The sequence below is a fragment of the Acipenser ruthenus genome, chromosome 9 (assembly GCF_902713425.1).
Source record: "Acipenser ruthenus chromosome 9, fAciRut3.2 maternal haplotype, whole genome shotgun sequence".
Classification (NCBI taxonomy): domain Eukaryota; kingdom Metazoa; phylum Chordata; class Actinopteri; order Acipenseriformes; family Acipenseridae; genus Acipenser; species Acipenser ruthenus.
Genome location: NC_081197.1, coordinates 6,286,641 through 6,314,438, shown reverse-complemented (window position 1 = coordinate 6,314,438; position 27,798 = coordinate 6,286,641). Strand labels below are relative to the sequence as shown.

General features: G+C 40.0%; 2 protein-coding genes across 3 annotated transcripts in view; one reads left to right on the top strand and one right to left on the bottom strand.

The window, feature by feature from the left end:
- Positions 1-15,436, top strand: part of LOC131738038 (GRB2-associated-binding protein 2-like) — a 69,961-nt gene extending 54,525 nt beyond the window's left edge. The window contains exons 3-10 of the mRNA XM_059030973.1: positions 1,715-1,955; positions 8,548-9,107; positions 9,603-9,700; positions 10,190-10,466; positions 10,728-10,818; positions 10,929-11,031; positions 11,227-11,349; positions 11,463-15,436. Of these exons, the coding sequence (XP_058886956.1) occupies positions 1,715-1,955; positions 8,548-9,107; positions 9,603-9,700; positions 10,190-10,466; positions 10,728-10,818; positions 10,929-11,031; positions 11,227-11,349; positions 11,463-11,606 (1,637 nt within the window). The 3' untranslated portion in view covers positions 11,607-15,436. The remainder of the gene's footprint in view (positions 1-1,714; positions 1,956-8,547; positions 9,108-9,602; positions 9,701-10,189; positions 10,467-10,727; positions 10,819-10,928; positions 11,032-11,226; positions 11,350-11,462) is intronic.
- A 570-nt stretch (positions 15,437-16,006) lies between these two features.
- Positions 16,007-27,723, bottom strand: LOC117405201 (ubiquitin carboxyl-terminal hydrolase 35-like). 2 transcript variants are annotated; one of them, XM_034008070.3, is made up of 12 exons: positions 27,443-27,723; positions 25,196-25,897; positions 24,423-24,558; positions 23,970-24,099; positions 23,176-23,277; positions 21,414-21,572; positions 20,618-20,811; positions 19,516-19,609; positions 19,256-19,362; positions 17,731-18,943; positions 16,895-16,982; positions 16,007-16,378 (listed from the first exon to the last, which is right to left on the bottom strand). In XM_034008070.3, exons 2-12 carry the CDS (start codon positions 25,878-25,880, stop codon positions 16,356-16,358), a joined length of 2,931 nt encoding a protein of 976 aa, XP_033863961.3. In that variant the 5' UTR covers positions 25,881-25,897; positions 27,443-27,723; the 3' UTR covers positions 16,007-16,355. The 2 variants fall into 2 exon arrangements, with proteins under 2 accessions (XP_033863961.3, XP_058886955.1); XM_059030972.1 differs by having other exon boundaries at positions 16,007-16,982.
- Positions 27,724-27,798: the final 75 nt, after the last annotated feature.

Here is a 27,798-nt window from a genome sequence, read left to right as displayed (position 1 = left end):
CGTTTACTAATACTCCAATGGCATCACTGGAACAAGGTGTTTATTTAACAAGGATTTGATCACAAAAACCGAACATGTTTTTTTTGTTTATTATGCACTTTATCACTTTATCTCTCTGTGATGTATTGGTCCCTCTTTTTTCTCGCATGGAATGGCTCCCAACCCTAGACTAGAGACAGTCATCACTTTTTAATTGAGACCAAGTGCTCATTTAATACAGTCAATTGCTCTAATCGTAATGGATATTCAGTGGATCTAATTACTCGGAACAACCTAAAAAAATACAGTAAATGATATGGGTTTGTAATCATCTTCAAAAATCCCCTGTAATACAATACAAAGGGCTACTGAAATACTTCTGCGAGGTATTTGTCCCTTAATGCAGGGCTGGTCTTCATCTGTAGCTGATTTTTAAGAAGATACCCACTGAGAGGCCTGCTTGATTACAGGGATTTCCCCATTGATTTGGGGTAAGGGAATTAAGGAGTATTGAAAATTAGCCAGGGGAGCTGTCACTGTTTAAAAAAAAAACAACATTGAATTTTCCTACCCTTTGACTGCATCGATCTAACTGAGAAATTGCTAGAATGAATTGCACTATAGATGACTTAAGGAGAATACAGACTATGGTAATCCATGTCTGCATGAATTACAAAGGAATAGATATTTATGATTTGTGAATAATGTTGAAATAAGGAACCATCCATGTTTGGATTTTTCTTTGACATAGACATTAAGGGGTAGATGTCTGTCATAATTGTTGCAAACAACATGTAAACCAGTCAGAAGCGTAGCATGAAATGTACTAAACAAACGCTAAGCTGTTAGCATCATTTTTACAAATGCTTTGCAGCCACAGTATTTAAAATACACGAGAACTGTAAATGTATGTGTGTGTGCGATTTTATTGTATTGTTTTTAAACCCAACACCTCCTTATGTCGGGCAAACATATCCGGTTCAGCGAAGGGCTACTGTATGATAATGAAAAGCTTTTTGGGGGTGAAGGTTGGGGCCCCACTATAGAATCTGATGGGATTAAACTGCCTTTCATTTTTTATATATAACAGTATTAAAATGGGTAAAGTGAAGACGGAACAGAATGCATTGTACAGATGACGTTTACATTTAACAAAAACAATGTTATTTTGATTCTTGCTTCCTTGCATGTATAAACGTTATCCTTCGGGCACTCTCTGCTGCAGCAAACCACACCTCAGCTGCCGCTAATTTATTTGAAAAAATGTCGCACAACTCTCGCTAAAGATCTCGCTAAGATGACGCAAATAATATTTAAATGAGTATATTGCAGCTCTCTTCATTAACATATTTTTTCTTAGTACATACGACAAAATGTGCACTTTGTGAATTGTCGTAACAAAAATGCAAATTGCGGTATGTTTGCGCTGCGACTGGCCCATCTTAGTACATCTACCCCTAAATGTCTTAAATGATACGTTTCTCCATTCTCCATCTTCACCTTTACAATGGTCTATACTGTTTTTCGCCCTCAAATCTACACCTCATAAAGTTCCATTCCTACTTCCGAGTAATCCTTTGGCTTCCCAAACCTTTCAGATGCCTCTTATCAATGAAAATATAGACAGGATATTAGCTAGAACATACTTTTATTACCTGGGGGTAAGGCAGTGTTAGGTTTGGGCTTGTAGCCTTGAGATGTCCAATCGTCTGTTTTTTTTTTGTTTGTAATGCAGATGCTACCAGATCCATGATGTCTTCAATCCATGCCCCCCGCTCCACACCAGCAGATCTGAGTGGTTCTATCCCTCCACTAATAGGGGAGCGGAAATCTTCAGCCCCCGCACACTCCAGTCAGCCTGTTCTCTTCACCTTTGACACCCCACTGCGTCACTCCCAGACCACTCTCTCCACCAGCGCCCCCCAGGATTATCTATTCCTACATCAGTGCAGGAGCATGAAAAGTGAGAACGTCAGGTAAGAATCAGGGATGCATTTAAGGGCAGTGTTTCTCCTGGGGAAAGCAGATCTCAGATCTCAGAACAATTCATCCTATTTGTATTCTTCTATGGGCAGAAGAGCCATTAGTGACTAGCAAGTCCAAGATTTTGATCATGCTGCAATTTTGCTATGGCGTCATTGCCCTGCCCATTTGCAGTGGTGCTGAAGAATGCATTAAAATTGTAACCATAAGTGCACGGACATGTTATGTCCATTTGTTTTACATTACATTTCCATCAATGCACCATCCACATCCGGTTGTTTTAATGTGTGATTCAGTTAAAAGTTCTGATGTGACCTATATTGTAACTATTAAGCATCACACAGACAGAATGAACATTAAGCCAGCTGCAGCAGTACAAGTGCAAGGTCAGGTCTGATAGATTTTCTATCGTCTTTGAAATCCTGAGCATAGTGTGTGCTGAAGCAAAACTGAGGTGCAAATCGATGTGCTTCAGGTGTTTTTCAAAGCGATACTCAATACAAACCTACACCTGTTTGTTATTATTATACAATGTGAGCGAGCTTGCCACTCACTCAGGTTCGTTGCCCCTTTAAGAACTGAGACCCAGCATACAGAAATGGATTTTCAAAGCGCGGTTGCGCTATTTTTATTAAACAGAAACAAAATAAACACAAAACAAAAATCTAACTCAGTTTTTGGAGCGCTTACTATACACACTGGAACCTGACTCACTCGCAGGACGGCTAAGCCGTTTACCTGCCCCAAACCTTAACAGGTTTAAACTGTACCTCTTTCTCCTGACTGCTCAGAAGCAGAGCACCTCTCTGCTTCCTTCTACTCAGCAGCCCCGGAGCATTCTGGCTTCACTCCTTAAATACCCTGCACCTGGTCCTAATTTAATAACAACCACCAGGTGCAGGGGATAATTAAACAATAAAACAATTAACCAATTTAAATTAACAATAAACAAATACAAAACTAAAACCAGTGTGCATTTTCACCTGTTTTCTGCGCAGGGAGGTTTTAACCCCCTCCCTGCTGTCTCACAACAAGTATAATTATTTCTTAAGGTAACTGATTAATTACATCAGTAGTTTGAGAGTTTTAAATGAGAAAGGTTAAACATGAAAGGGTTTTGTAATGTGCAGAAGTATACAGCAGAATGGAGTCACACCCAGACTGTGATATCTATCACCAGGATTGTTGTTTACAAGCTTTATCTGGCTATTTTGAACACGGGCATGCATGCATACTTGAACTTTACAATTCATACTACATGCACAATAACACTGGCAAGCAGCAGGCAGCCATTGAAAATGAACCAAAAAATCAACCATAAAATAATTGTTTAAATTAAATGTGCAGCATGGTATTATAGAGCATGTTTGCCTCTTTGATGCATGTACAAAATAATCAAAAGTAATAATAATGTCCTAATGGGGTTGTAATTTTAGCCACAAAATGTTATCTGCATGCTTAAAACGTGTCCATTAAAAATGTTCACAACATGCTGCTCCAGAAATACTGACATCAATATCCCAATGCACTTTCATTTTTGCTTTCTGTCAGGGCGTTTACTGCATTTACTGCCCGGTTGTCAGAAGGTGAGGGATGAATAGCAATTGTGCTAATCTATTGTGCCAATGTGTCATTCTGTAAAGCAGACCACTGCATAGGAAATTGCTAGGTAGCGTGAAGCAATGGCTAGCAGTTGCACTAATTAATCACCCTCCACTACGACTACATTACAATGCAAGTTGCCAGGTTGTTTTTATTTCCGTGCTGTAATAAATTTATAATGTAGAGGAATATATGAAAAATGTCATTTGTAATGCCTTTTGGGTCTTGAGGTAGATTTATGGAACTTGTTTGATTAATCACATAAACACTATATGAATGCTGTGGGCAATATGAGAGAATTACTTTTGGCCATAGCTATATATATATATATATATATATATATATACTGTATATAATATATTTATATTATATCATTATGTATTTGTATATCTTTTCTTTCCTTTAAATGAAATGCAACAGTGTTATGTAAGCAATACTTTTCTTAACCTGCAGTAGTCTCTAAGAACGAGCTGCCTTTGGAAGCTCATTCCTGGTGCTGTTTATTCCCAGCCCGACCGCATTATTCCACACATTTCCACACAATGAGTTAACACTAATAGTATTTATGAGTCAGACAGAGCATTGGGTGTTTACACACCACACAGGTACTGCCACTAGGGTACCAGCAATGGCAACCCTAGTGTCAAATTTAATAAAGACAAAACAAAATTAAACAAAGCTAAAAATAAAAGTTTGCCACACAAGGCCAGGAACCTACTACACTACGAAACCCTCTCTATACTGTTATGGGATTGAAATCCCCTAAACTAACCTAGTTATGTTGCTGCCAGAGTCCCGGCATCCTACCGCCGACTCTGGCTCCGTCTGACGGCCCCAGCTAGGCAAGGCCTTCACGGGCCCCGTCTGCAAGTGCAAGGGTTCTGTGCAGTAAGTTCCCCCCCTGGAGCGGACGCCCCCCTCCTCCTCCTCCTCCTCAATGTGAACAGACTCTTTGACTCAGCTCACGTCTGTGAGTCCACGGCTTTGCAGTCGCTAGGATCTATGATCCAGGCTCCCCCGGGCACGCCCCCTAGCCAATCAGGACCTCCCGATCAGCTCCGCCCCGGGCGAACCTTCCTGCTCAATTGGTTGCCTGGCAATGCGGCTGCAGCTGCTTCCACAAAGGCACGCATATGCACAGTGAACCAGCCACAGGGTCCTACCTGTCACAAACCTCATGACATGCTAGGTGTGTATCAACAATCAACTGCAGAGGAATGATACTCATTAAAATATACATGTTTTTACAAGTCATCGTTACATACATATGGAAAAGAAGAAGCCTAGTTATTGACTTCAAAACGGTTATGACTAATCATCCAATATGATGTGCTCATCCCAGGCCAACTCGCTGCAATATCTTTGGAGAGGCCTGGAACACCTGGCGTACATTGAGGTCAGGCGGAACCGTACCTTGATGTGTGGTGCCTGTTATCTATACAAAAGAAAGGCCTGCATGCATTGAACATGTGTCCCTTATTTAAGTAGCCAGGGATTTACAGCGCTGTACACTTTTTAAATAGAAGTACATTCAATAAAGAGCATTAGGATTATTGGATAGTTGGTAACCAAACTAAATTAGTAATTTAATTGAGTCTAGCAAGTATCTTTCCCTCAGAACAATAATAAAAGACAATATAAAAACAAGATTTTTTCCAGAGTGATAATCTTTTCTTGGTGTACAGTGTAAGTCACTGCCAACCAGTTGCTACGGTAACCTTGGTCAACATAACCGTGAGCCAAATCACTTGGCTGTCAAGAACAGTGATGTGGATGGAATCTAAAACACAAAATTGTAATGATATCAAAATAAAAATGTTCTGTGTAAAATTAATCAAAAGACTAATACTTTGACTAATACTTATTTTAACATAATCCAATGTTAAAATAATGTATGAAACCATACACATTAAATAATTCCACGGTGTACATTACGTCAGTGTCAGTCGATGAGATAATGTACCTGAAGGATGAATTATACGTATTTTGTATGAACTGTTGTGGTCTCGTGTAGACACCGGGTCTGGCAGTATTTTAGAATATGGGTTGTCAACAGTAAAATTCACATTTTTGAATGTAATGTGTAGAAATGTAGTAGGTGAGTTTTAATTATTAAATTGGTTGTATCTAAATAAGTCCATTTATCTTACCCATCATGCAATTCCATTTGCCACATGCTGTATAGTATAGGCCTCAAATGTACATTTTTAAAAGAAACATGTTACAGTGTGTAATTATAGTTTTTAAAAAGAATGTGCAGTACTATAATAAGAACACTCTTTTCTACGTCTTGCTCTATTTATGAATCCTATATAGCAAATGAAAATGCAAGACGTGTACAATTTGTTTTCATTATTTCATTAGCTATAGCCACTTTAATTCTGTAATGTAGTAGGTGGTTATAGGCTTCCTAACACTTTAGTAAGCACCCCTCCCCGCACCCCTCCACTCATCACAGCACAGAAACACGGAGAAGAAGACTAGAAGACTACACGCACCAGGTGATCTCAGGTACCACGCAGTGACTGATCAAATGGCTCAGGGTAAATGTTTTATAAAAACAGATACCGACTGTAGCCTTATTCTTCATTCCAGAGCTTTCCCACACAATGGGGTTAGGCCTCCTTCTGAAGTGAGCAATCACGTTCAAATGCTGGCATGATGTTACCTTGAGCTTTTAATAGTTCCAGTCCTATATGTACAGTGTGCAGTACATTGCTTTCGATAACAAGACTATTGTCTCTCTGTGTGTTGCCGCATAGTTATATTAATTGCATTCACCCTGAAACTGACTCATATTTGTGCAATTAAATGTGACTTGCTGCCAGTCCATTGATGACTGCAGATGGCTGCCTATTCAGTTTGGAAAGTAATTAAGACAGTTCGCTATAGAGCTGCTTCATGCAGGAGATAAATGCCAAGAACAGCCTAACCTTTTCCTGAATCCACATCTGATTCACTATTCAGTTTTTCCTTTTACACTAAAAAAAAAAGTTTTACTCAATTGGCCAATGAAACATCCGCTTTGGAAGGACAGTAACAATTCTCCTCTCCTACAAAATGTGGTATTTCTTATGATCCACCAGGTACATAAAGGAAGAACCAGTTGTGATTTAACTTGGTATGAGTATTATAAAATAAAAATCATAAGGATATCAGTTCTATCTTAAATCAAGTCTGTTCCTTGTACCAGCCGTGCCCCCTCCTTCTTCCTTTGGGTGGTGCGACAACCTATGATCTCAGGTCCTCCAGACTTGTAGGAGGAATTACTGGCAACCTAGCTAAATAAATACAGTAGGAGTCAGTAGGAACTGGCAACCTGACTCAATATGTAATGAGCATTCTAAAGTTTCTGTCCATTTGGAAAGCTGTTTGCTGCACATAATACTGGTCATAAAAGACACACAAAGATCAGAAACAAGCCAAAGGATGATGTCATCATGAGAACCTGGCCAGAACATTATATAAAGACTTCCAACAAAACTAAACTATATTTGGACTGTATACATACAATGAGGTGAAACTTTCACCACGGACCCCTACCTGTAAGAGACTATACAAACCAGGCCAAAAAAGAGCGCGATGCTCTCAACCTTCGAAAACTCAAAATGCTGCTCCTTGACAATATGGGTAGGAAGAGGTTACAGCCCGTGAGATAGAAAAAGAGTGGCGGGTATTAAGGAGGACTGTTTGGACGAACAAGTCTATTTAATTAGGAAAAGTCCCACAGTTATGGGTAAAGAATCAAAGAAGATGACAACACATAAATACCGTGTTGATCCCGTTGGGGACGACAGTGCTATTTATTTAACCATCTTTGTGTCTAGTGCTGGTGGTCATAATGAAATCCTCAATTTCTACAAACTTAAATAATATTTGAAACGGGAAACTACTCAATTGTTCCTACAGATGAATGTCTAAGGCTCTTGGGAGATGTAGTTCACACAGGATGAATGTGATTGCATGCAAGCAGAGATTTCAGGGATGTACAAGAAAAAACTACACATCACTAAATAGGTCACTGTAGTTCGGGCTGAATCCGACTGTATGTATAATATGATGAAGTGGAACGTTTTAGAGATGTATCTGTTTTATCTCAACTTGACTGGTTAGGAACTTAAAGGGACTATACAAAATAATGATCTGGAAGTGGAATCTAAAATAATAAACATGAGAAAAAAAAGTGGGAAAACATCCCTTGGCCCTTACAGTACAGTAATACTGTAATTTACATAAAACATTTCTCAGTTACTCTGGCAATTGATGTTTGATTTTTTCTCCAACAACTATCAAGTAATCTTGGAATCCCTCCAGCTGTTATAAAATAACAGCACTGTGTAAACTGCATGTCAACCGCTGACAACACCCAGTATTGTCGTGGGAAAGGAGTTCAACCCTGGACTGCTCACTGTGAGTCTGCTGCCATCTTGTGGCAAGCTGTTGCACTACCACTCAATCAATTATGCCTACAGTAAAGTAGCTGTGGCTTGCTCTAGCTGTCCGAATAGACTGCCCTCCTACTGAGATAAACTGTGCCTGATACTGTCGGGGGGCAGCTATACTATCGGATGCAGGAGGCATATGTTCAGGTTCCAATGGGAGTAGCATCTATATAATACAGTAGAATCAGTCTACTGAGTGGAGAGCTAACGGGCTATATGGGTTGTACCTATGTGCTCAAACACAGCTTTGAGCCTCAAAGACTTCGATATGTTCCATTCATTCTCTAAATGGGGACAGATTATAGTTCACAAACAGCTACACAAACATCGTGGTCTGCTGGGAATTAAATAGGTGCTCAATTTTTTCATACGTTTTCTTTTTTAGTAAATATATAAACAATTGTCATTCTCCATGAGCTGCAAAAAAAAGGTTACACAGCCCCTTAAATGTATTGCCTTGTCATTTACTGCACCCTATTTATTTCTAATAATACATAAGAAACGTGATGAAACTAAATGTATTTTCCATTGTTGTTCCCAGGAGTGCCAGCTTCTCCCAGGCCACGCGGTCCTCCCTGTTGATCGGCAGTGACACGGCGGTGCAGAAGCTGTCCCAAGGTTTCGCACACTGCCTCAACGGGATGGGCGCCCAGCTACATGGCTTCTACAGCCTGCCCAAACCCAGCAAGCATCAGCACCCCTTTCTGGGGGAGCAGCAGCGGGACTCTAGCTACGACCTGCCCAGAAGCTTCGGCTCGGAGGGCCACGTGCGGGCCAGCCTGCCCGAGCTGGAGCTGGAGAATGAGGAGGTGTACACCTTCAAGACCCCCAACAACACCCTGGCCACCGACAACTATGACCTGCCCACCCTGCCCGGCTCAGTCTACCAGATCCCCCGCACCTTCACCTTCGACACGAACCACAATGCGCTGGGCATGGGGGCCACCGACTCGGCCGGAGCTCCGCCGCCGCGGCCCCCCAAACCGGGACAGATATCTGAGCAGTGGGGCATCATGAAGCACAACGGGGAAAGTGCCTCTGTGGCTGCCAACCCCCGGAGGAACACGCTGCCCGCAGTGGAGAACTTCAGGCTGTATCGAGGTAATCCCATCAGGCTTTTATCAGGAAGTATCAGTCTGAGCACAGAGGCTTCATTTAGTACATGAGGCACGCTGCATCATATTCTGTGGAGGTCCCATGCAAACCTGGAATCTGCTATTAACAATATTCTTATTTTTTTACTTACACCATTATACCATATATTATACAATAAGAGACAGAGGGGTCTATTCAATTGATCGCAATACTGCAACCATTTAAATCATTAACAGAAGGGGACTTTGTGAAAACAAACACCTGTAACAGTGTGTGTGAGTCTGTTTTAAGTAAAACTTTGGTCTATGTTTAATATATAAATATTGGAGGTATTTAGACGAATAACTGTTTAGATCAATAGAATGTATGGATTAACTTCTGTGTTACTGTATCATTTACCTTTCTAATATGATTGTTATGACTGGGATAGAGGGATTAGCAGGACATTAAAACATATGTAGCTATTCTAAAAGGTACTAGTGCCTGTCTTGTTTGTCACAGCCTCCTCTTTTGAGACGAACGACCACCCTCAGCAACTCAGCTTCAGCAGTACCGGCCAGTCCGTGGAGTCGGTTCACGACGGGTTCAGCTCCTATCTTGTAAGTCCCGGCTTCTCATCAGCGGCAGAGTCAATACCTCCTAAAAGTGGGGATTGTTCTTCTGAGGATTTCTGAAACCTATACCTCTGTAAAAAGAAAAAAAAAACAACAACTTGTCTGGCTCATTTACAGCTACTGTACCCTTGTTTTTCACTGGCACTCTGCAGTAACTAGCAGAGAGTGAATTTGTTTAGTTTTCTATTAGGACAGAAGGCTACAGCGGTTACTGGAGGTACCTTGTGCACGGTATGCACTCATTTTAAGAATGCTGACATTTTTCAGCTGCACTGTTTTGAGAATAACATCTGGTTGGAAAATGTTTAAATGTGGGCTTAAACCTGAATTTAATTGTGCAGGAAATTATCAAATATTTCTGCACGAAATATATCATAAAGTACAACAAATGATGAAGGAGACATGACATTTAACAAAAACGCATATAAAACAGTGCCACTTTTTCACCTGTGACGATATCTGATTATGTTACAGAGGACAAAAGCTTCTGTGGCTCGTTCGGACAGCGGCGACTCTGAAGACAACTATGTGCCAATGAACCCGGGCTCCTCCTCCTCTCCCTTTAACACTGCGTCAGCCAACAACCCTCAGAGCATCTACATTCCCATGAGCCCCGGCCCACACCACTTCCACTTCCCATCGGTCTGCTCGGCAACCCTCCCTACGCGCAAGAGCAGCACTGCCTCCCCGTGCCATCGACCTGGGCGTCTCAGTGACATCACACCTCCCCCCGTCGACCGCAACCTTAAACGTGAGCATATAAGAGGCCAGATTTACTTTGCTCCAGCGCAACATTTTTGTATTAAAAGTTATAAAGCTAATCAGTTGTTGATTTCAAAATGTGTTAAAAAATATTATATCCACCTTTAAAGAAGTACCGCACAACAAAACAAACAATAGCCAACAAAACAGTAATTGAATCCCAGTCTTTAACTATGCAACTATAAGCCAGTGTGTTGCCTTCAGTTCTCCTGTCCTCATTAATACATTTTTCTAATGCTGTCTGTTTCAGCAAAACCAACACCTCTGGATTTGAGAAACAACCTTGTTATTGATGAGTTCCCACACAAGTCTCCAGTCACCAAGTCCTGGATTAGACCAGTGTATGTATCACTTCTATTTGTACAAAAATCTCACCAAATATCATGGAAAAAAAAACTTGCATTCAAGTAGCACCAAAGTAAAAACTGATTTTGTTGCATTTTTATTGCAGGCCAGTCATGAACTCTATCTCCACACAAAACTGTCGACCCATATCCACACAAAGCATTACCAGTACTGATTCAGCGGACAGTGAAGATAACTATGTTGCAATGGTATGTGGAATTATAGTTCAGTTCTGAGAATTCAGCATTGATGTAAAGTAAGGTTTTACCTACATTCAATATTTGAATACAGGACGAGCACTTTATTAAGAATTATAATGCATTCTGTTATAAAAATACAAAAAAATAAATAATGAGCTGTATGTTTTTCAAAGCTCTTACCTTATTTCTTATGCTTTCAAACAGCAAAACCCTGTCTCTACCTCTCCTGCAAACAGTGGCACAAGCAGCCCTGCTCCTAGGAAGTGCGTCAATGTCGACTATCTAGATCTGGACTTTAAACCGAATTCACCGATCCCACACAGAAAGGTAAATAATAAAGCACCCTCCTGTGCTTGGACTGGGACAGCTGGATTACTTCAGTGGTGCTTCTTACTATTAACCATTTTAACATCTTTAAATCAATTCTGTCTCCTCCCCAGCCCTCCACGTCCTCTATTACCTCAGATGAGAAGGTGGACTACGTGCAGGTAGACAAAGAGAAGACGCAGGCGCTCCAGAACACTATGCTGGAATGGACAGATGTCCGACAGTCTTCAGAATCCGCCAAGGGAGTGAAGTCCTGATAGAGAAACAGCAAGACAGAACGAGACGTAACGTTCCCTCAGAATCAACGTGCTGTTCTCAACTCTAGTACCTGATATCGCCAATACTAACAATGTTATTTTCGAAAAACAAACATTTTCTTTGTGAAACAGACTTTACTGGAGGTCTGAACTATTACGAATGGTTCATTTTAGCAAACATTTTTCGTAAGCTTTACAGCAAATTCTGGTCATTCTCCAGTGGCGCATGTCTTCTCACTGTGTCACGAAAGAACAGTGAAAGAATACATAGATGAGTCCATGAAGATGATACTGAATAGGTGCAGCTTTTAAGGCATTAATGCTCAGTATATTTATATCTGGCTCGACACTGTTTTGTTCTCAGTACAAGAACCAAACCATGATGTAATTTGAAAAAATGGTCCAGTAAGATAGATGAAAACAACTGCAGTGAAAATCTCAGTTCCAAGGTTAAAGTCAAATATATACACAGAAAAAAGAAACACTTTATGTTGATGGTTATGCAAGATCAGAAACCTTTCAAAACAAATTGTGAGTTATAATACTTAGCAACAGGGTCAGTTTCATATTGCCCATTACAAATGCACACACGGTACTTGGGCAGCATGCTATAGTGTCTTAATGAACTATGCCTTTGGAAAGCAAAGCTGTTGGAATACGATATGGGGGCTATGTGCATCAGTCTTCCAAGGGTTTCTTCAGAATACATACAAACACAACGGAGGAGCTCACTAATGTTCCTAATTTGTACACATATAAGCCTGTTTTTAATCAGCTGTGGAAAAGCTGTTTATTAATATAAGTGACTGTATATAAATGTGCATGTTTTATCCTTCTGTAATCCACTAATCCCTGGTATTTCATTCAGTGCTGCACAAGTTAAACAGGTTAACTATAGTGAAGAATATTACAGTTTTTTTACAAAGCAGGATTGAACTGCAGCTGAGTGTATACGTGATCTACTGTGTGATGCGTTGATGTATCATCTGCCAGTGCCAATGGCTAACAGAAATGAAAACACAGATTTTTTTAACTCACAGTCTTTTTAAATGCTGCCTTAATGGCATACTTACTTTAAAAACCAAGGTTCCTTTCTTCAGTTCCTATTGCAACACTGCCCTGCTAAAAATGGATGTATTTCAAGTATAACCCTAGAATATAATTAAATTACAACACTCATATCCTTTTATCAACTTTGAAAAAGAATCAAATAACAAGAACTGTGATAACGAAAACTGCTAAAAGCCACTAAAAGGATAGCACCACCATAATTAAATCCAAAACTATTGGTTTGAGAAAAGACAATTGAACTGCTGACCAGCTTAAGCATCTATGCGAACCACTGTTTGGTTGGTCTTATTCCAAATGGTATATACAGGATAAGTTTAAGATGATTACCCTAAAGTTATTTTCAGCTTGCGTTTACAAACTAAAAACACAAGGGTATAGAGAAAGTAACCAAGAATGGCCAACTTGTGTCTGAAACTTGTTACTTATTTTTTATTGTGACTTTGTATTTTTTTTTTTTTTGAAAGAATGAAATCAAGAAATAACTTTAAGCTGTTGTCTGCTTTTAAAATGTTGTTGTTCACCTTTTTTTTTTTTTTTTACAAATAATGTTTACATTAATTGTGTTGCACTTTTCTATGGTTATTGTCAAATTCAATATTTAAAAGCAAATACAAGAGGTTAAACTTTCTTTAAGCTGTTTGAAAAAAAAACAAAAACATTCTGAATACAGAGCCAAGCAGCGGGCATGCATTTGTACCCCTCCACAAAGTGAAACAAGCACACTGCAAGGGGCCGGAAGGACAGCCTCCAGTGAAATTCATTTTGAAGGATCACTGAGGGAGGTTTGGCTTGAAGTAGCATGGGTGGTTAAAAAACGTAACAGCCAAAAAACAGTGGAACTCAAAGCCCTGTCACACATCTCAAGAGTAAGCCATTTCAAGAAGCTCTACGCACACAAGCTTTGCATCTAGACTGAGTCCATTTCTGGAAACCATCCTGTCATGAAAGTGAAAATGAGCTCTTGATACAGGCCGGAGCAGCTGCACGGAGAAAACATGAAGACACCCTGGAGGGCCAGCATCAATTCTTATCATTGGATCGGATGAGATACAGGGGTCTTGTCTGGGAGTGTGCAGACTGTCCCAGGCAGCAAACACAAGCCTATCATGAAATCAATATCAACTGATACTCCCTCGGGGCCTTAACAACACAAATGGCATTTATCTATCAATATATGCTTTTATTGGGGGAAACTTTGAATCAGTTTTTCTTAATTTAACAGGAGAAACAAAATTGCAATAACAGCTTCACTGATATTGCTTTCAATCAGGTCCGAGATTTCTAAGTGGGCTGGGACCACTTATTTAAAGATTGTACTTTTTTTTTAATTTAAATGTGAAAATGCATTAAATATTTAAAGGTTATTTTTTAACTGACAAGCTGACTTGGTTTGGCGCTGTGGCCAATCACCCTGTTTTTTGCTTTTTATACAAGTTAACAGATAAAGGAAATGCCATTTGTGATAAAGTCTTATGCCACAGATCACAATATAAAAATAGAGTGTAATCGTGAGCTAGTTTCTACTGTGTATGGCCTTCACCATGCTTGTTATTATGATTATATATATATTTTTTTAATTTAGTCGTTGCTTATTAGTTTTTTATTGTTTTCTCCCCAATTTGAAATGCCCAATTATTTTTAGGCTCAGCTCACCGTTACCACCCCTGCGCTGACCCGGGAGGGGCGAAGATGAACACACGCTGTCCTCCGAAGCGTGTGCCGTCAGTCGCCCGCTTCTTTACACTCTGCAGACTCACCGTGCAGCCGCCTCAGAGCTACAGCGTCGGAGGACAACGCAGCTCTGGGCAGCTTACAGGCAAGCCCGCAGGCGCCCGGCCAGACTACAGGGGTCGCTGGTGCGCGGTGAGCGGAGGACACCCTGGCCGACCTAACCCTCCCTCCCCCAGGGCGACACTCGGTCAATTGAGCGCCGCCCCCTGGGAGCTCCAGTCCACGGTCGGCTGTGAAATAGCCTGGATTCGAACTCGCGATGTCCAGGCTATAGAGCGCATCCTGCACTCTAGCGAGTGCTTTTACTGGATGCGCCACTCGGGAGCCCTCATTATGATTATATTTTAACCATTACCCTTAACCAACAAACCTAACCAAAGTATCTGCCAGTCCTGCTAAACAGCACAAGGCCTTAGAAAGGCAGAACGCAGTAACTTTTTTTTTAACTAATCTGAGATCCTGTTGTTTGCAACCATTGATGCTTCTACGAGGTGAGGTGGGATTTTTAGCACCACACGTTCTAATGGGGAAAGGGTTGACGTAGTGATACAGTGACTGTCAAGGCTGTTGTTTAATGCCTGGAGGGTCTGTATAAATTTGTGTGTCTTCAGCAGGACAAACAGATGGGGCCCTGTACTGTTCATATGTAAAAAGTGAGCTGAGAGAGCTACTAAAGCAACATCCTTGTTTCCAAACCTACTAAAACTGTGTTACTCTAGTGGTGTATGTTTTTTTCTGTATTATTGTAAAGCCTGTTGTAAAGCCTTTTACATTTTAATGTGGATAGTTAGTAAGATAATTTATTAATTTATTCAGTATTTTTTTTTTAAATAATAAAAACAAACAAAAAAGCACTCTACTCACATTAATTTATGCTTTGTGTCTTGGTTTGTGTGACGCAATATGCCACGTTATGACTTTAAATGGTAAAACATGGTACACTTGGGATAAACATTGCTTAATTGTCATTACTGTATTATACCAGAAAACAAATGTGGACAATAATAAACAATAAATTATGAAGTGGACTACTGCTCTTCTGAATATCTTGATTTTGAAAATTAACTTTTGTAAATGGAGTGATTGGTCTCAGAACGGCTTATCTTAGAATCTGATTAGTAGAGCACTGACCTTTCACCAAGCTTCAGTTCAATATGTGTTGCATTTACATTGAATGTTGCCTGCTAGTATTAGTCGTCAGGTCTCCAGGGACCGGTTTTTGAAAACTTGTAATCTGGATAACAGTGATCTGGATTTTGTAATCCTATATTTTGTGATCAAGATTACTTAAAAAAAAAATCGTAATTTCGTAATCGTAATTATTTGTAATATGGATAAATTTAATCCAGCAGTGCCATTTTCTGAAAAACACAACAGATAAAAGTAATCTCAATCACACAATATAGGATTATAATCCAGATCCAGATTACAAATTTTGAAAAACCAGCCCTAGAAGTTGCAAAAATCCTGTCTCCTCATCAGCAGCCTCAGTGACTGTTGTTCAGAAAGAGAACTTGTTCTATCTACTTATTTAATTCAATATTAATGGAGTCAAAACAATATACAGTAAAAAAATTATTTTTATTTAGAGACTTCTACAATTTACAGCACGACCAGCACCCATTTTTAATAATAAATATGTGTGGTTTATCTCTGCCATATCTTGGTAACATTTTCTGTATTTCCTAAATAATATTTAAAATGAGGAAAGTGAAATAAATATGTTCAGAAAGCAGTAATAAGCTAGGCAGAAGGGGTTGGCATCACCTACTGAACATACCAGTATGCTGTCAAGGCACTCATGCTATTTGCAGTGTAGATTTACAATAGTTCCTGGTGGTGTCCTGCTTGTGTCGAGTATGGCAGCAGGATGGGATTTGGGCAAAGAAGAAGTCACAAGACCCAGCTTGATAAAGCACGTCAAGGGCAGTAAAGGGACTGGATCTCCTAGTTCCTCTGGCCTACACCACCTTCAAAGAAAACAAGCTGCTGGTTAACCTGTTCCTCCCATTGGCACACCCTTTACGTTTTATATTAAAAATCATTTTTTATTGTTAGAAATGAAATATGTATTAACCAAGGCTTATACAACATCCTCTTGCAGTGCTTCTCAATACCGGAACAGCTTCCGCACTCAACCTGGTTCAATTCTTCTGTGGATAATTTTGTTTTCCAGACTTTATTTTACTTTGTCTCTGGCGAAGTCCACTTAACCTGACACAACTACACTCCATTATTCACTCCATGTGCAGCAGGCATTAGTGCCCTCACCAAAATATAGGCGCTCCCTTTAAGTGATGTCTACTGGGATCCTAATACCTGCTACACATGAAGTGAATCTACAGTGTGGGACAAATGAGCTTAGAAAAACAAATCTGGAAAAATCAGGAAAATGATAAGAGACTTTCAAAGAGAGTTGTTATAGTAATGGCTGTGAAAGAGCTTTTTTTAATAAAACCATAAGGTACCCCCTCCCTCTGCCTCACCATCGCCTCTCTGTCTCCTCAGCCACACTGGGGATCCCGCCATGGCAGATGAGGATGCAGCATTGTATCTCGCTGCTCTTTCTTGTTCCTACAAGAGATAATTAAAGTTAATTCTGACATAAACAAGCATATTATTTACTGATTGAATTCATGAATCCATTGACTACTGGAGAAAGATTACACGTTTATGGCTTAACCAATTAGATGACATTAGAAATGTTTACTGCGGTATAATATTACAAAAGCAAGTGTAGTAAAGCAATAGTATGGTAAGGTACAGAGTATGGTAGGAGACTGAATATTTGTAACTGAATGTAAACTCTGAATGTTTCCCTTAATGATTTACTTAATGATTCTTTATGTCCACGTGTTATCATAATTTAGTAAATGGGTCTCTAGATATATGTAATAGTGTTACAGGGGTCCCAAAAAGCTCACAGTCTGGGATTGCAGGGAGAGCCATGAGGGTGGTTCGTATCACACTTGTGCCAATTAGCAGATCAGACTGTGCAACTACAGGGAGCTTTGCATTGACTTTTATGCTCAAGAGAGCCAAGGGATGGGCATAGCTCATCTCATTACAACCCCTATTGGTCAGGTGCCCCAAACACTCAGTGTGAAAATTCCCTTGATGGGTCCTTGCCTTATGGGTTCAGTAGCTTGGTAACATACTCTGTTTAGGTTTGGAAAACAGGCTATGGGCTTGACTGTGGGAACAGAGGCTGTCTGTTGCTCCAGTCCTCCTTTTTGACGAATATTAACTAACCAAAGAACACATTGTATTATTACCTGTAACTACACTATGTTGTATATGGTTAAGGGCTAATGAGTATTACCTGTAAATACATCATGTTGTCTTTAGAAATTTCTTCACTCAGCTGTTTGGGCAGTGGCTCCTCTCCGTACAGATTTTCAGCAGCTGATATGCATTCGCTTTCACTCTCAGTCTGGTGAGAGGGTCTCTTCCTGTAGAACATGACGTACGCCGTGTCTTTGGGGAAGTAGATGGTTACATTGCTAACCGACTCAAAGGAGGAATAGGAGACCCGGTTGTCATTAAATAAGAACCACTGGCTTTCACTGGTGGTCTGATCGGCAGGGGCCCCTGTGCTACCTCTGCTGTGTTTCTCAAAGACACTGCCCACATACTCCCTTGCATAGCAGTAGTAGTGGCCGCTCTCTGAAGATACCCCAGAATGCACTACCACACTGCACAGATCATAGGTCAAGGATTCATAAGCACTTCCTCCTGGCTTAGGCTCCAGATTCCCAGCACTGATACAGCCCTGCTCTCTTGAACTGACCCTGACTGGTAGTTTTAGAACTAAAGGAATAGAGACGTTGTCAGAGATCTTTCGTCTCCTCATGGTTCCGAGGTCGAAGGAGAACCTCAGAAGGGTTAGGATAAGGTAATGAGGCCCTTCTGTCACCTCCACTACCTTCTCGGCATCACGTAAGGCAGAACACTTCTGGCAGTGGTACTTGTTTTCCCCAGTCAACATTTCAGGAGACAAAAAGTAGTTGATTAGGTCTGTGATTGATCTGCAGGCTTCTGTACCATGTGTCTGCTCTTCTGAAGCTACTGCAGACATGGAGTTACTTTTAGGATATTCATCTGAATAATAAGGCATCACTTGTTCAATGCTCCCAATGGTCTCCACTGGGACAACACGTACAGAAGATTCCTCCTGTTTCAGTGGCTTTTTGTCTTTGCTTGGTGACTGAGGAGCTTGTCGTTGTGGTTTGGAAGTTGGTCTTTGGCTTGATGGTCCTATCTCCTCCACAACCGGTTGTGCAGGGTCGATGATGAAACTTCCTGAAAGACTGGTCCTTGGTGGTGGCAGGGCTAAGGACAGGTCAGTAAAGACTTCCTCTCTCCAGGAGATGTTCTCGCAGCAAAGGCAGCGGATCCTGGTCACCATCCTTCCACCGAACATCTTCTGAATCAGAGTCCTGCCAGTGCCTTCACTGTTTTCAATATCACCTGCTATGGAGAGGCAGCTCAGGTTTTGAATGGTATTGCTGTTGGTCTTCTCTTCTTCATGCAGTCTAAGGGGTAAAGGAAATAAATATATTCAATGTCAAGTGGCCTAATTGCATGTTCCTGTACTAAAACAGGGACTAAGCAACAATTACCAAACAGATATCCTCTCCAGCATGTTCTAAGGGGATAATTCATACATAGTTTCAGTCATAAGATATACAGTTATACATAACAATGTCATTTTTAGTAATACTGCAAGTCCTAGGGAGTAGGCCATGAAACTCTGATCCCAAATAATAAAACAGTGTCTCTTTTCCTCAGCCACGGATCCAGGTTTGAAATTGTTTTTTTGTTTTTTGTTTAAAGAAACTTCTCACCTGTCTAGCAGATACTTGAGGTATTCAGAACAGTCCTGCTGATCTCCAAGGTTAAACCACGGTGGGCAGGATGCCGTCAGAAAGCTCACTGGAGAAATGGTTGGCCGCTGGGAGGACAAAATTAGAACACATTTGTACCTGCACTATACAGTACATCTGGTTTATCCACAGCAGTGGATTATCTATGTAATCAATGCACTAAACCCTTAATCTAGAGATTTGAAACGCAGCATGATGGGGGTCATAAACAGGCAGCTTACCTGACTGCGTTCAAGAAAAGCAAAGAGACTCTGTAGTTTCATCATGAGTGACAGGGCATCACACTGCGTTAAATGCAACACTCCGTGCCTGAAGCTGGAAAAGAGAAAAAAATATGTTAATTGCATACCGCAACTAACATATTTAGTTTTTTTTTTTCATTCATTCAATGTGCAGCATTTCACAGCTATTAACGGATTGTTAAAATTGTGTTCTGTTGGATAAGTAGGATCATATTAAGTTCCTTGCCACTTTGGTCTAATTCTGAATGTCCCCCTAAACAAGATTTTTACCAAGTTTGCTAATATATTTTTTTATAAAGGATATTTCACTTTTCAATGTGTTATTTTAATGGAAATGGAAATAGAATGTCTCCTAAAAAAAAAACACCTGCAATAACACAGTATAAAATAATACTAATTACTGCTAAGTACAGTAGCTTATCAGTGGCTTTTAGATAATTACCGGTAATGTACCATTAACATAATTCAGTGCTATTATGTTTTGAAAATCAACGAGAGGGCCTCACTTACTGATATTTCAATATTCATATGTAAACACCATACTGTACATCAGGCTTCTGTCTAAAAATACTGTCAAAGACAAATTCCAAATGCCTAGAGATGTTTTTTGCCCTGTAATTTAGCTACTCATTTTGTGCTGTACGAAATTACCTGTTACCTGGTAATTTAAATGCATAAATAAATATAGATACAAATTGCAGGTTTGATTTCAAAGACCATTTTTAGAGCATGAATTACAACTAAGTATGGGCGTAGAAACATGTAAAAAAAACAACTGAGTGGTGAGATTAGACTGGGTCTTTTCTTGTCAACCTGTAGGGTTTATTTTCAAATATATTGGGTCAAATTATGCAAATGCATGGGGTGTGTCATGGAATGTATGTGATATATCATTAAATCCACTAAGCTGTGTGCAACTATTCCTCAACAATCATGGAAAGGAAAAGGATCTCACTGATTTGGTCTGATCGAATGGCTCTGATACACATCTTATTGGGTCTGATTGATCATTATGAATGCACCCCAGTACCCCAATTACCCTAATTACTAGAAGAGCAGAAACATTGAAGACACTGCTTACTCGGAGGCCATGAAGAGAGCTTGGATAACGCTGTTCATGTAGCAGGTGTTTCCCAGGTTCACCAGGCCAGTTTTCCCGGTGTCAGACTTAGCAGGAAGTCTGTGGCAGTATGAAGCCAGGTCACTCTTCTGGGTCGCCCAGGCATTCTGCCCAAGCAGCTGCTTTATCCTGTTTTCACTGGGGACTGGGAGATCCTAAGAGAAAGTAAATATATCATTTTTTTTCAGACCAGATCACCACAATTTTCAGAAGCTATAAATTAGGAGACAACCTGAAGGTTTACTGTGATCTTTATGATCTTTTTTTTTTTTTTTTTTTAAACACTGTCCCTTTTGGTGACGGCAATAGTATTTACAACACAATGGTAGCACCGGAATTAAACTGTCACGCTGTAACAAATATGTCATTCTCAATGCTTCTTGCGCTTACACAGTGTAATTACATAGTCTTGTGAACAACATCTTGTTACCTGCTGTAATTGATAATACCATAGCACAGGCCCCTGCCATGTAATTATACACTTTTCCTGCCTGCAGTTGCCGTGTAAGTACAGCAAATCGCTATGAATCATGCCTCGTAATCTAAGGTGCTACCAACAAAGCATGGAGAGCATAAAATGTAACGTTCATGAAACAGATAAAAAAATATAAAAAAAAAAAAAAACTTGAAATAACGGACATGCTACTTTGGGAATAGAAAAATAAGCGATCTTTAAAAGCAGGCATTGCATTACATTCCATTACATTCCACTTTTTTCAGTTCTCTATCCAGAATTTAAATTAATTCCACGGCTGACCTTCAGGGCCCCCAAAACTGGTTCGTAGATGTCTGGAAACCCCGAAAACCTGAAGATGAGACAGTGAATTAACTGGGAGAGCTGTACGAGGCAGCCCCTTCCGGAGTCCGACTCTTCTCTGGTGAGAGATGAAATCAGCTGGGGAATCTGAGGCAGCAGCTGAAACATGAGAACAAGAAAGCCCTTGTGTTATCAAGCAGTGCTTCACTTACTAGAGAGTGTTTATACAGGACAGCCCCATTAAGAGTCAGCTGCAAGCTACTGTGGTGATGACTAACATTCGTCAAAAACGAATCACCCATCAAGAGATTGCAGAGTTGTGCAGATCTCTCATATTCCTCAAACACTTCAATCAAGAATGGTTCAATGCCTGGGTAATTTTAGGTGCCAAAATGCATTTTTAATGCATTTGAAACAGTATTTTGAATATTAAATGTAAAGTAGTACTTTCCTCTGGCTAGTAACACCACAACAGTACTTGTTTCAAACCAGCATAAAAAAACTACAGACTTTTAAAACAGCATCGCCATATTATGTTCTATAATTTACTAGTGATACTACTGTATTTAAACATATCTCTCTGCGCGGCAACTATTACGGTACAGTCAGCTCCGCTTTATCGGGACGCCTCAGGAGAAGGAAAAATATCCAGAATAAGAGGCTGTCCCAATTAAACGAGAGGCAGTGGAGACGACCTGACTCACACTTTTTAAATTCTTAATAAAAAGAAAAAGAATGAAATCACATCACATTATGATTAAATGTTAAATACATAATTTAAAATATGAGTCAATATTTTTTTTTTTATTCCTAAACAAAATTAATCGCATCTGCGATGTTGACAAGCCAACTTTTTTTGCAACAGCAGCCTGAGAAACCACAGGAGACTCCTCCTTCTTCAAGAGTTCAACGTGGTTTACGCAATTTAGGCAAGTCACAGTGTAATCACTTACCCACTGCACTGTGCTACGCGACCTGTCTTGCTCTGAAAAGCGATCTCCGTTCACCATTTGAAAATACTGTATTCCAATTAAACAAAGTGATGTCCCAAATAAACGACATAAATAGCATTGGGAAGAACCGTCTCTCAGAGTTGTATCCCATTTAAGCAGCAATCCCGATTATGAGTATCCCGATTATCAGTATCCCGATTATCAGTATCCCGATTCGGCGGCGCCGACTGTACATATATCTTATATAAACATAACAAATGAAAATTGACAACCCAGTTGTTTAAAACAGTGACTTCCAATGGGACATGACCCAGATGCTGAAGAAAACTTCAAAGCCAAGAAACTCTGAACACTGTCATCTAGTGGAGAAAATAAACCAGAGCAAACACATGCTGTACAGAGGGCCATCATAATCTCACACTATAAGCTCTTTCACATTGTACTGTACCTAGCTTGACTTTACATGGGGATAGATGAGACATACCAAATATTTTACCGTATATACTTTCATTTGTTTGTTTTTTGAAGTTTAGAATGCCAGCTATCTAAAACATAGGGTAGATGTTTGTGTTTTAGTGCATTTCAATTACAATGCAACATTTATTACATTGGATAAATCATCCACATCAGACAACTGACAAGCCCAAGACATTTTGTTTATCAAACTTCTGTACATTAGGAAAGACCCATCATTACAAAAATCTTATATTTATGACTTATCAGTGCAACAAAGGTACAATTTCCATTGAATGGCCCTGAAAAGTAGTTACAAAAACATACTAGAAAGCAGCATTGGGGGTTTTACTTACCAGGTGAAATGCCTCAGGGGACTGTTGAAAACTGAGCAACATGTAGGACAGCACAGACACAGCCCCCTCTCTTACAACTGGGTAGAACAACTTAGAGAAAACCTGTCAAACAGTTATGAAGGCAAGTTGATAATAATAATAATAATAATAATAATAATAATAATAATAATAATAATAATAATAATAATAATAATAATAATGAATCACATTCTACTGAATACAGCTCACTGTTTTTTATTATTATTATTTATTTCTTAGCAGACGCCCTTATCCAGGGTGACTTACAATTGTTACAAGATATCACATTATTTTACATACAATTACCCATTTATACAGTTGGGTTTTTACTGGAGCAATCTAGGTAAAGTACCTTGCTCAAGGGTACAGCAGCAGTGTCCTCCACCTGGGATTGAACCCACAACCCTCCGGTCAAGAGTCCAAAGCCCTAACCACTACTCCACACTGCCACAAATGCCACAAATCTTGTAATCACTCAGCAGTGTAATGCTTATTAAAATGTTTCCATAGTTTTCCCATACAGTGCTGCTCCCTTGGTTTAAAATGCATTTACCATAATCTAACATTGTTCATCGTGTTTTTGAATATGCTTTATTATACTTCTCTGGGCTTTACAATGCTTACCTATGCATTACCATGCTTTCACTATACTTTATTACACACTGATATGCTTTTACTACGGGGAACTTTTATTGGGGAAGCCCCATTGAGATATAATATCTGATTTACAGGAGGGTCTGCTAAAATGCTGATAAAATCTGCAAAGTTTCACTAACCTGTTCAATCTTCATAAGAGTCACCTCAATTAAGATCCTGAATTTATTCACAGTGGCCACGCCTTTCATTAAGGCAATGATCCACTTATCAATGTTTCTGGTTAATGGCCACGACAACCAGTCCACCATCCTATGTAAAAAACAAATATATATATATAGATATTATATATATATATATAGATATTTGTTAAGCAGCTCTGTCTGTATGAATGTATTTTAAGTTTACATGCACTCACTGAGCTCTATACTGAAAACAAACAGTGGAGGCACTTGTAGACTTTTGATGCCAAGGTAACTACACTCACTTATTTCTGTTATAACATATATCATATAATTAAATGAAATGAATAAAATCTCTATTATGACTGCTACTGGCAGTATGAATAGATATATCCAATAGGTAATAACGAGCAAAAACACAGCAAACATATTAGCAGATCACCACCATCCTACCTACTGATGGCTGTCAGCATTTGTGCATCAGAGATGTTTTTATCATTGGTAAGGTTCCTAACCACAGCATCCATTAGTTCCAGGGGCACATACTGGACCACACTGGCCAGGGCATTGGACGGGACACTATCCCCTTCTGGGGAAAGAATACAAAGCAACTAAGGACAGACTGTACTGCAAAGCAAATATGATTTATTCAACTGTCTTTATAAAGGGACATGGCCAGTCAACACATTCACCCCTCATTATCATTCTGCCTCTTAATTCACTATTTAAAACACACACACACACACACACAACAGCATATCTTCCAGTTATCCCTTACAAAGTGTGGGGCACAATTTATTCTTAAACCCAGTAGTAAATCTAGCACTAGGTCTTTTACTTGTATTGGTTCCTCACTGTGGAATGGATTGTACATTCTTTGTGAGCTGCACTTACATAAACCTGCCCAATGAAAACTATCTGTTAAGTAAAAGCCTCAACCAAGTGCTGCTGTGCAACGGAAGAAAGCACAGACTATATGACCCAAAGTTATTTCCATTCCAAAACTAATAAGAAACAACTAAAGACTACTTTCAAGTCTCTAAATAAATATCTGAGATGTTCATTATTGGTCTGATGAAAAAAATAAGTAAATAGCTTTGAGAATCTAGCCCTATGTGTGTACCTGCATAACCAATACTGTTAATAAACTTCTAAGCAGGTACACTATCTGTGTGTTAAGCGACGTGCACTGTAGTTCATTCCTCTTCTTCCTGCCAAAAACTCACCTCCGGGCGAGGAGATCACAATGAACAGCTCTTTCAGGGAAGGCAGGATGACAGCCACGTTGTTCCTCCAAACTCCCTGCAGCATCCCACTGGCTTTGGTCACGTTCTCCAAGAACTTGAGGATTTCATCGTCCCCGTCAGACTTGCACTGGAAGTGACTGATGCTCAGGATGAGCTGCTGGCAGAACACCGTCTGCAGGTTCCCACTCGGGACGCACTGCGGGTACAGGCACAGCAGCTTGCTCACTCTAGCACACAGTTTGGGGCCGGGCCTCTCGCACACAATCCTGAGCACCTCGATCTGCAGCAGGTGGAAAAGGTCCAAGGAGGAAGGGCTGTCCGCTACAAACCGCAGTCCTGTCTGGATATAGTGGAAGATCTGGTGGCTCCTCTTCCCCAGGGGTCCATATCCTACATGGAGGAGATTGAGCACAAACTTCATGTTGAAAAACTGCTCAAACTCCTGCGAGTGGTGTTGGGCGAACGCCTCCAGGACCTCCCTGCCCACGTCCCTCTCAAATTCAGAGTCGCCCAGCAGGAAGAGCTTGGTGGACACCTCGTACATGGCCCAGCACTGGGCGCTGTCCAAAGGCTGTGGTGCTGATTCTATCACCCGTTGCACCATGCCATGTTTCACAGCTTCAGAGTGAGGGGAGACCATCACTGCATCCAGGATCCTGTCCATTGCTCCCTTATAATGAGCTACAAATTAATACAATCATTTTTAAAATGTGTAAACATTCTTCCCACGTTCAGGCTGCTGGACAGTTATGGTCAATTGTAAGTGACTCTGCCGCAGCAGTTGTGATGCATAGTTCACTCCCTAGTCTCTGTAAGTCACTTTGGATAAAAGCGTTTGTTAAAATAACAAATTAATACTGGATATCAATCCAATTAAGACCCAATGGGTTAAACCTTACAGAGGTCTCCTGACATGGCAACCATAAACTCCAGCAGGGCTTCTCAAACTCGGTCCTGGGGACCCCCTATGGCTGCTGGTTTTCATTCCAACCGAGCTCTCAATTACTTAACTAGACCCTTAATTAAACTGATAGTTTTTTTTTTAATTAGACCTTTTACTTGTTTTCAACTCTTGAACAGTTGCATATTTCAGATTCGCTAAAACATTTGGTAAGTAACTTGAACTGCAACTGTTTAAGAGCTGAAAACAAGTAAAAATGTCTAATTAAGCAAATTAGTTCAATTAAGCGTATAGTTAAGTAATTGAACAGAATGAAAACCAGCAGACACAGAGGGACCCCAGGCCCGAGTTTGAGAAGCCCTGACCTACAGTATTACATTCTGAAGCCTGACTAACATTATTGGTAAATGGTATAATGACACTGTACCTGCGTTCCTATGTTCTTACAGCTGAGCACTAAGTTGATCTAACAAACCTATAATACCTAATAACAGCGCAAATATGAGCCTGAGTCTACAGTATATGTATATGCTGTTTTCTGTGAATACAAGCTTTGGTTTCATATATAATCCCATGCGCCTGTCCATTGTTAAAGATGAGTGCAAATGCAAGACATGCGGACTAGTTTCTCATACAAACCCATGCACCGCGTAACCCCACCTGCACACGCGAATGCGCTTATTTGTGTGATTATACGGTATACATTCCCCATGTCTAAACGGCATAACTGTTAATACTACAAAACTAGTAAAAAACAACTAAAGTGCATGTAACATCTTTTAGTTTTGAAACAGTCATATACATTAAATTACGTGACTACCACAGACTGTCAGTATGACTAAACAGTGATGGGTGATTCCATCATTATATTTTCCACCCAGGAGTAAGACTCGCTACGCCCTGGTGCAACAAACACTCATCCTGTGCTGAAATACCATCAACAATATAATCCGTAGTTAAATGTTTGAATCTGGTGCAAATGACACTGGTGAGATTGCATACGAAACCAGGGCAAAGTTTAATTAAATGAAACAGTACTTCTGTATGTGCAAGGCTAAGTACAGCGTGAGGATTTTAATTCATATTAGAATAACTGCGCAGCTTCCCCGAGGCAGGACACTCTTCTTTGATACAATAACGATATATTTTTTTCATGTTCCTGTTGAATGATGTTTTGTTTTTTTATTATTATTGTACATACTGCTTGTTACTGAGTGCTGCGCCACAGTTTAAATAACAAAGCTCCCAAGCGCATAAAATAATTGTTATTTGCTGATTTACATTTATTTATACTCAAAATAACATGAAAACATCTATGTACTTACCTTTTTAACTACATGCACACCTTAGAATAATTTAGCATTCTGTTTGTTTTCACTTTTGAGAAAAAATATTTTAGGCCAATATAAAAGTATACTTAACATATATCACCACAACAATTTTTAAAGGGCTTTCACTTCATGGGGGTGAGCCCAGTGTTTTCTTCTGTCATTTCACCTATAATGTTCTCACTAGATCTTTCTGGTAATGTTCAACAACGAACAGCATGACAGCGCAGCACGCACACGCCTCCTGGAATATTCCTTCCCTGACGGACCGCCCTCAACAGAGAATGTGCCAATCAGTAAAAAGAGGTGTGGGTGAGAGCGGAACCTTTCAGCTTCGGTCTTGTTTTAGCCGC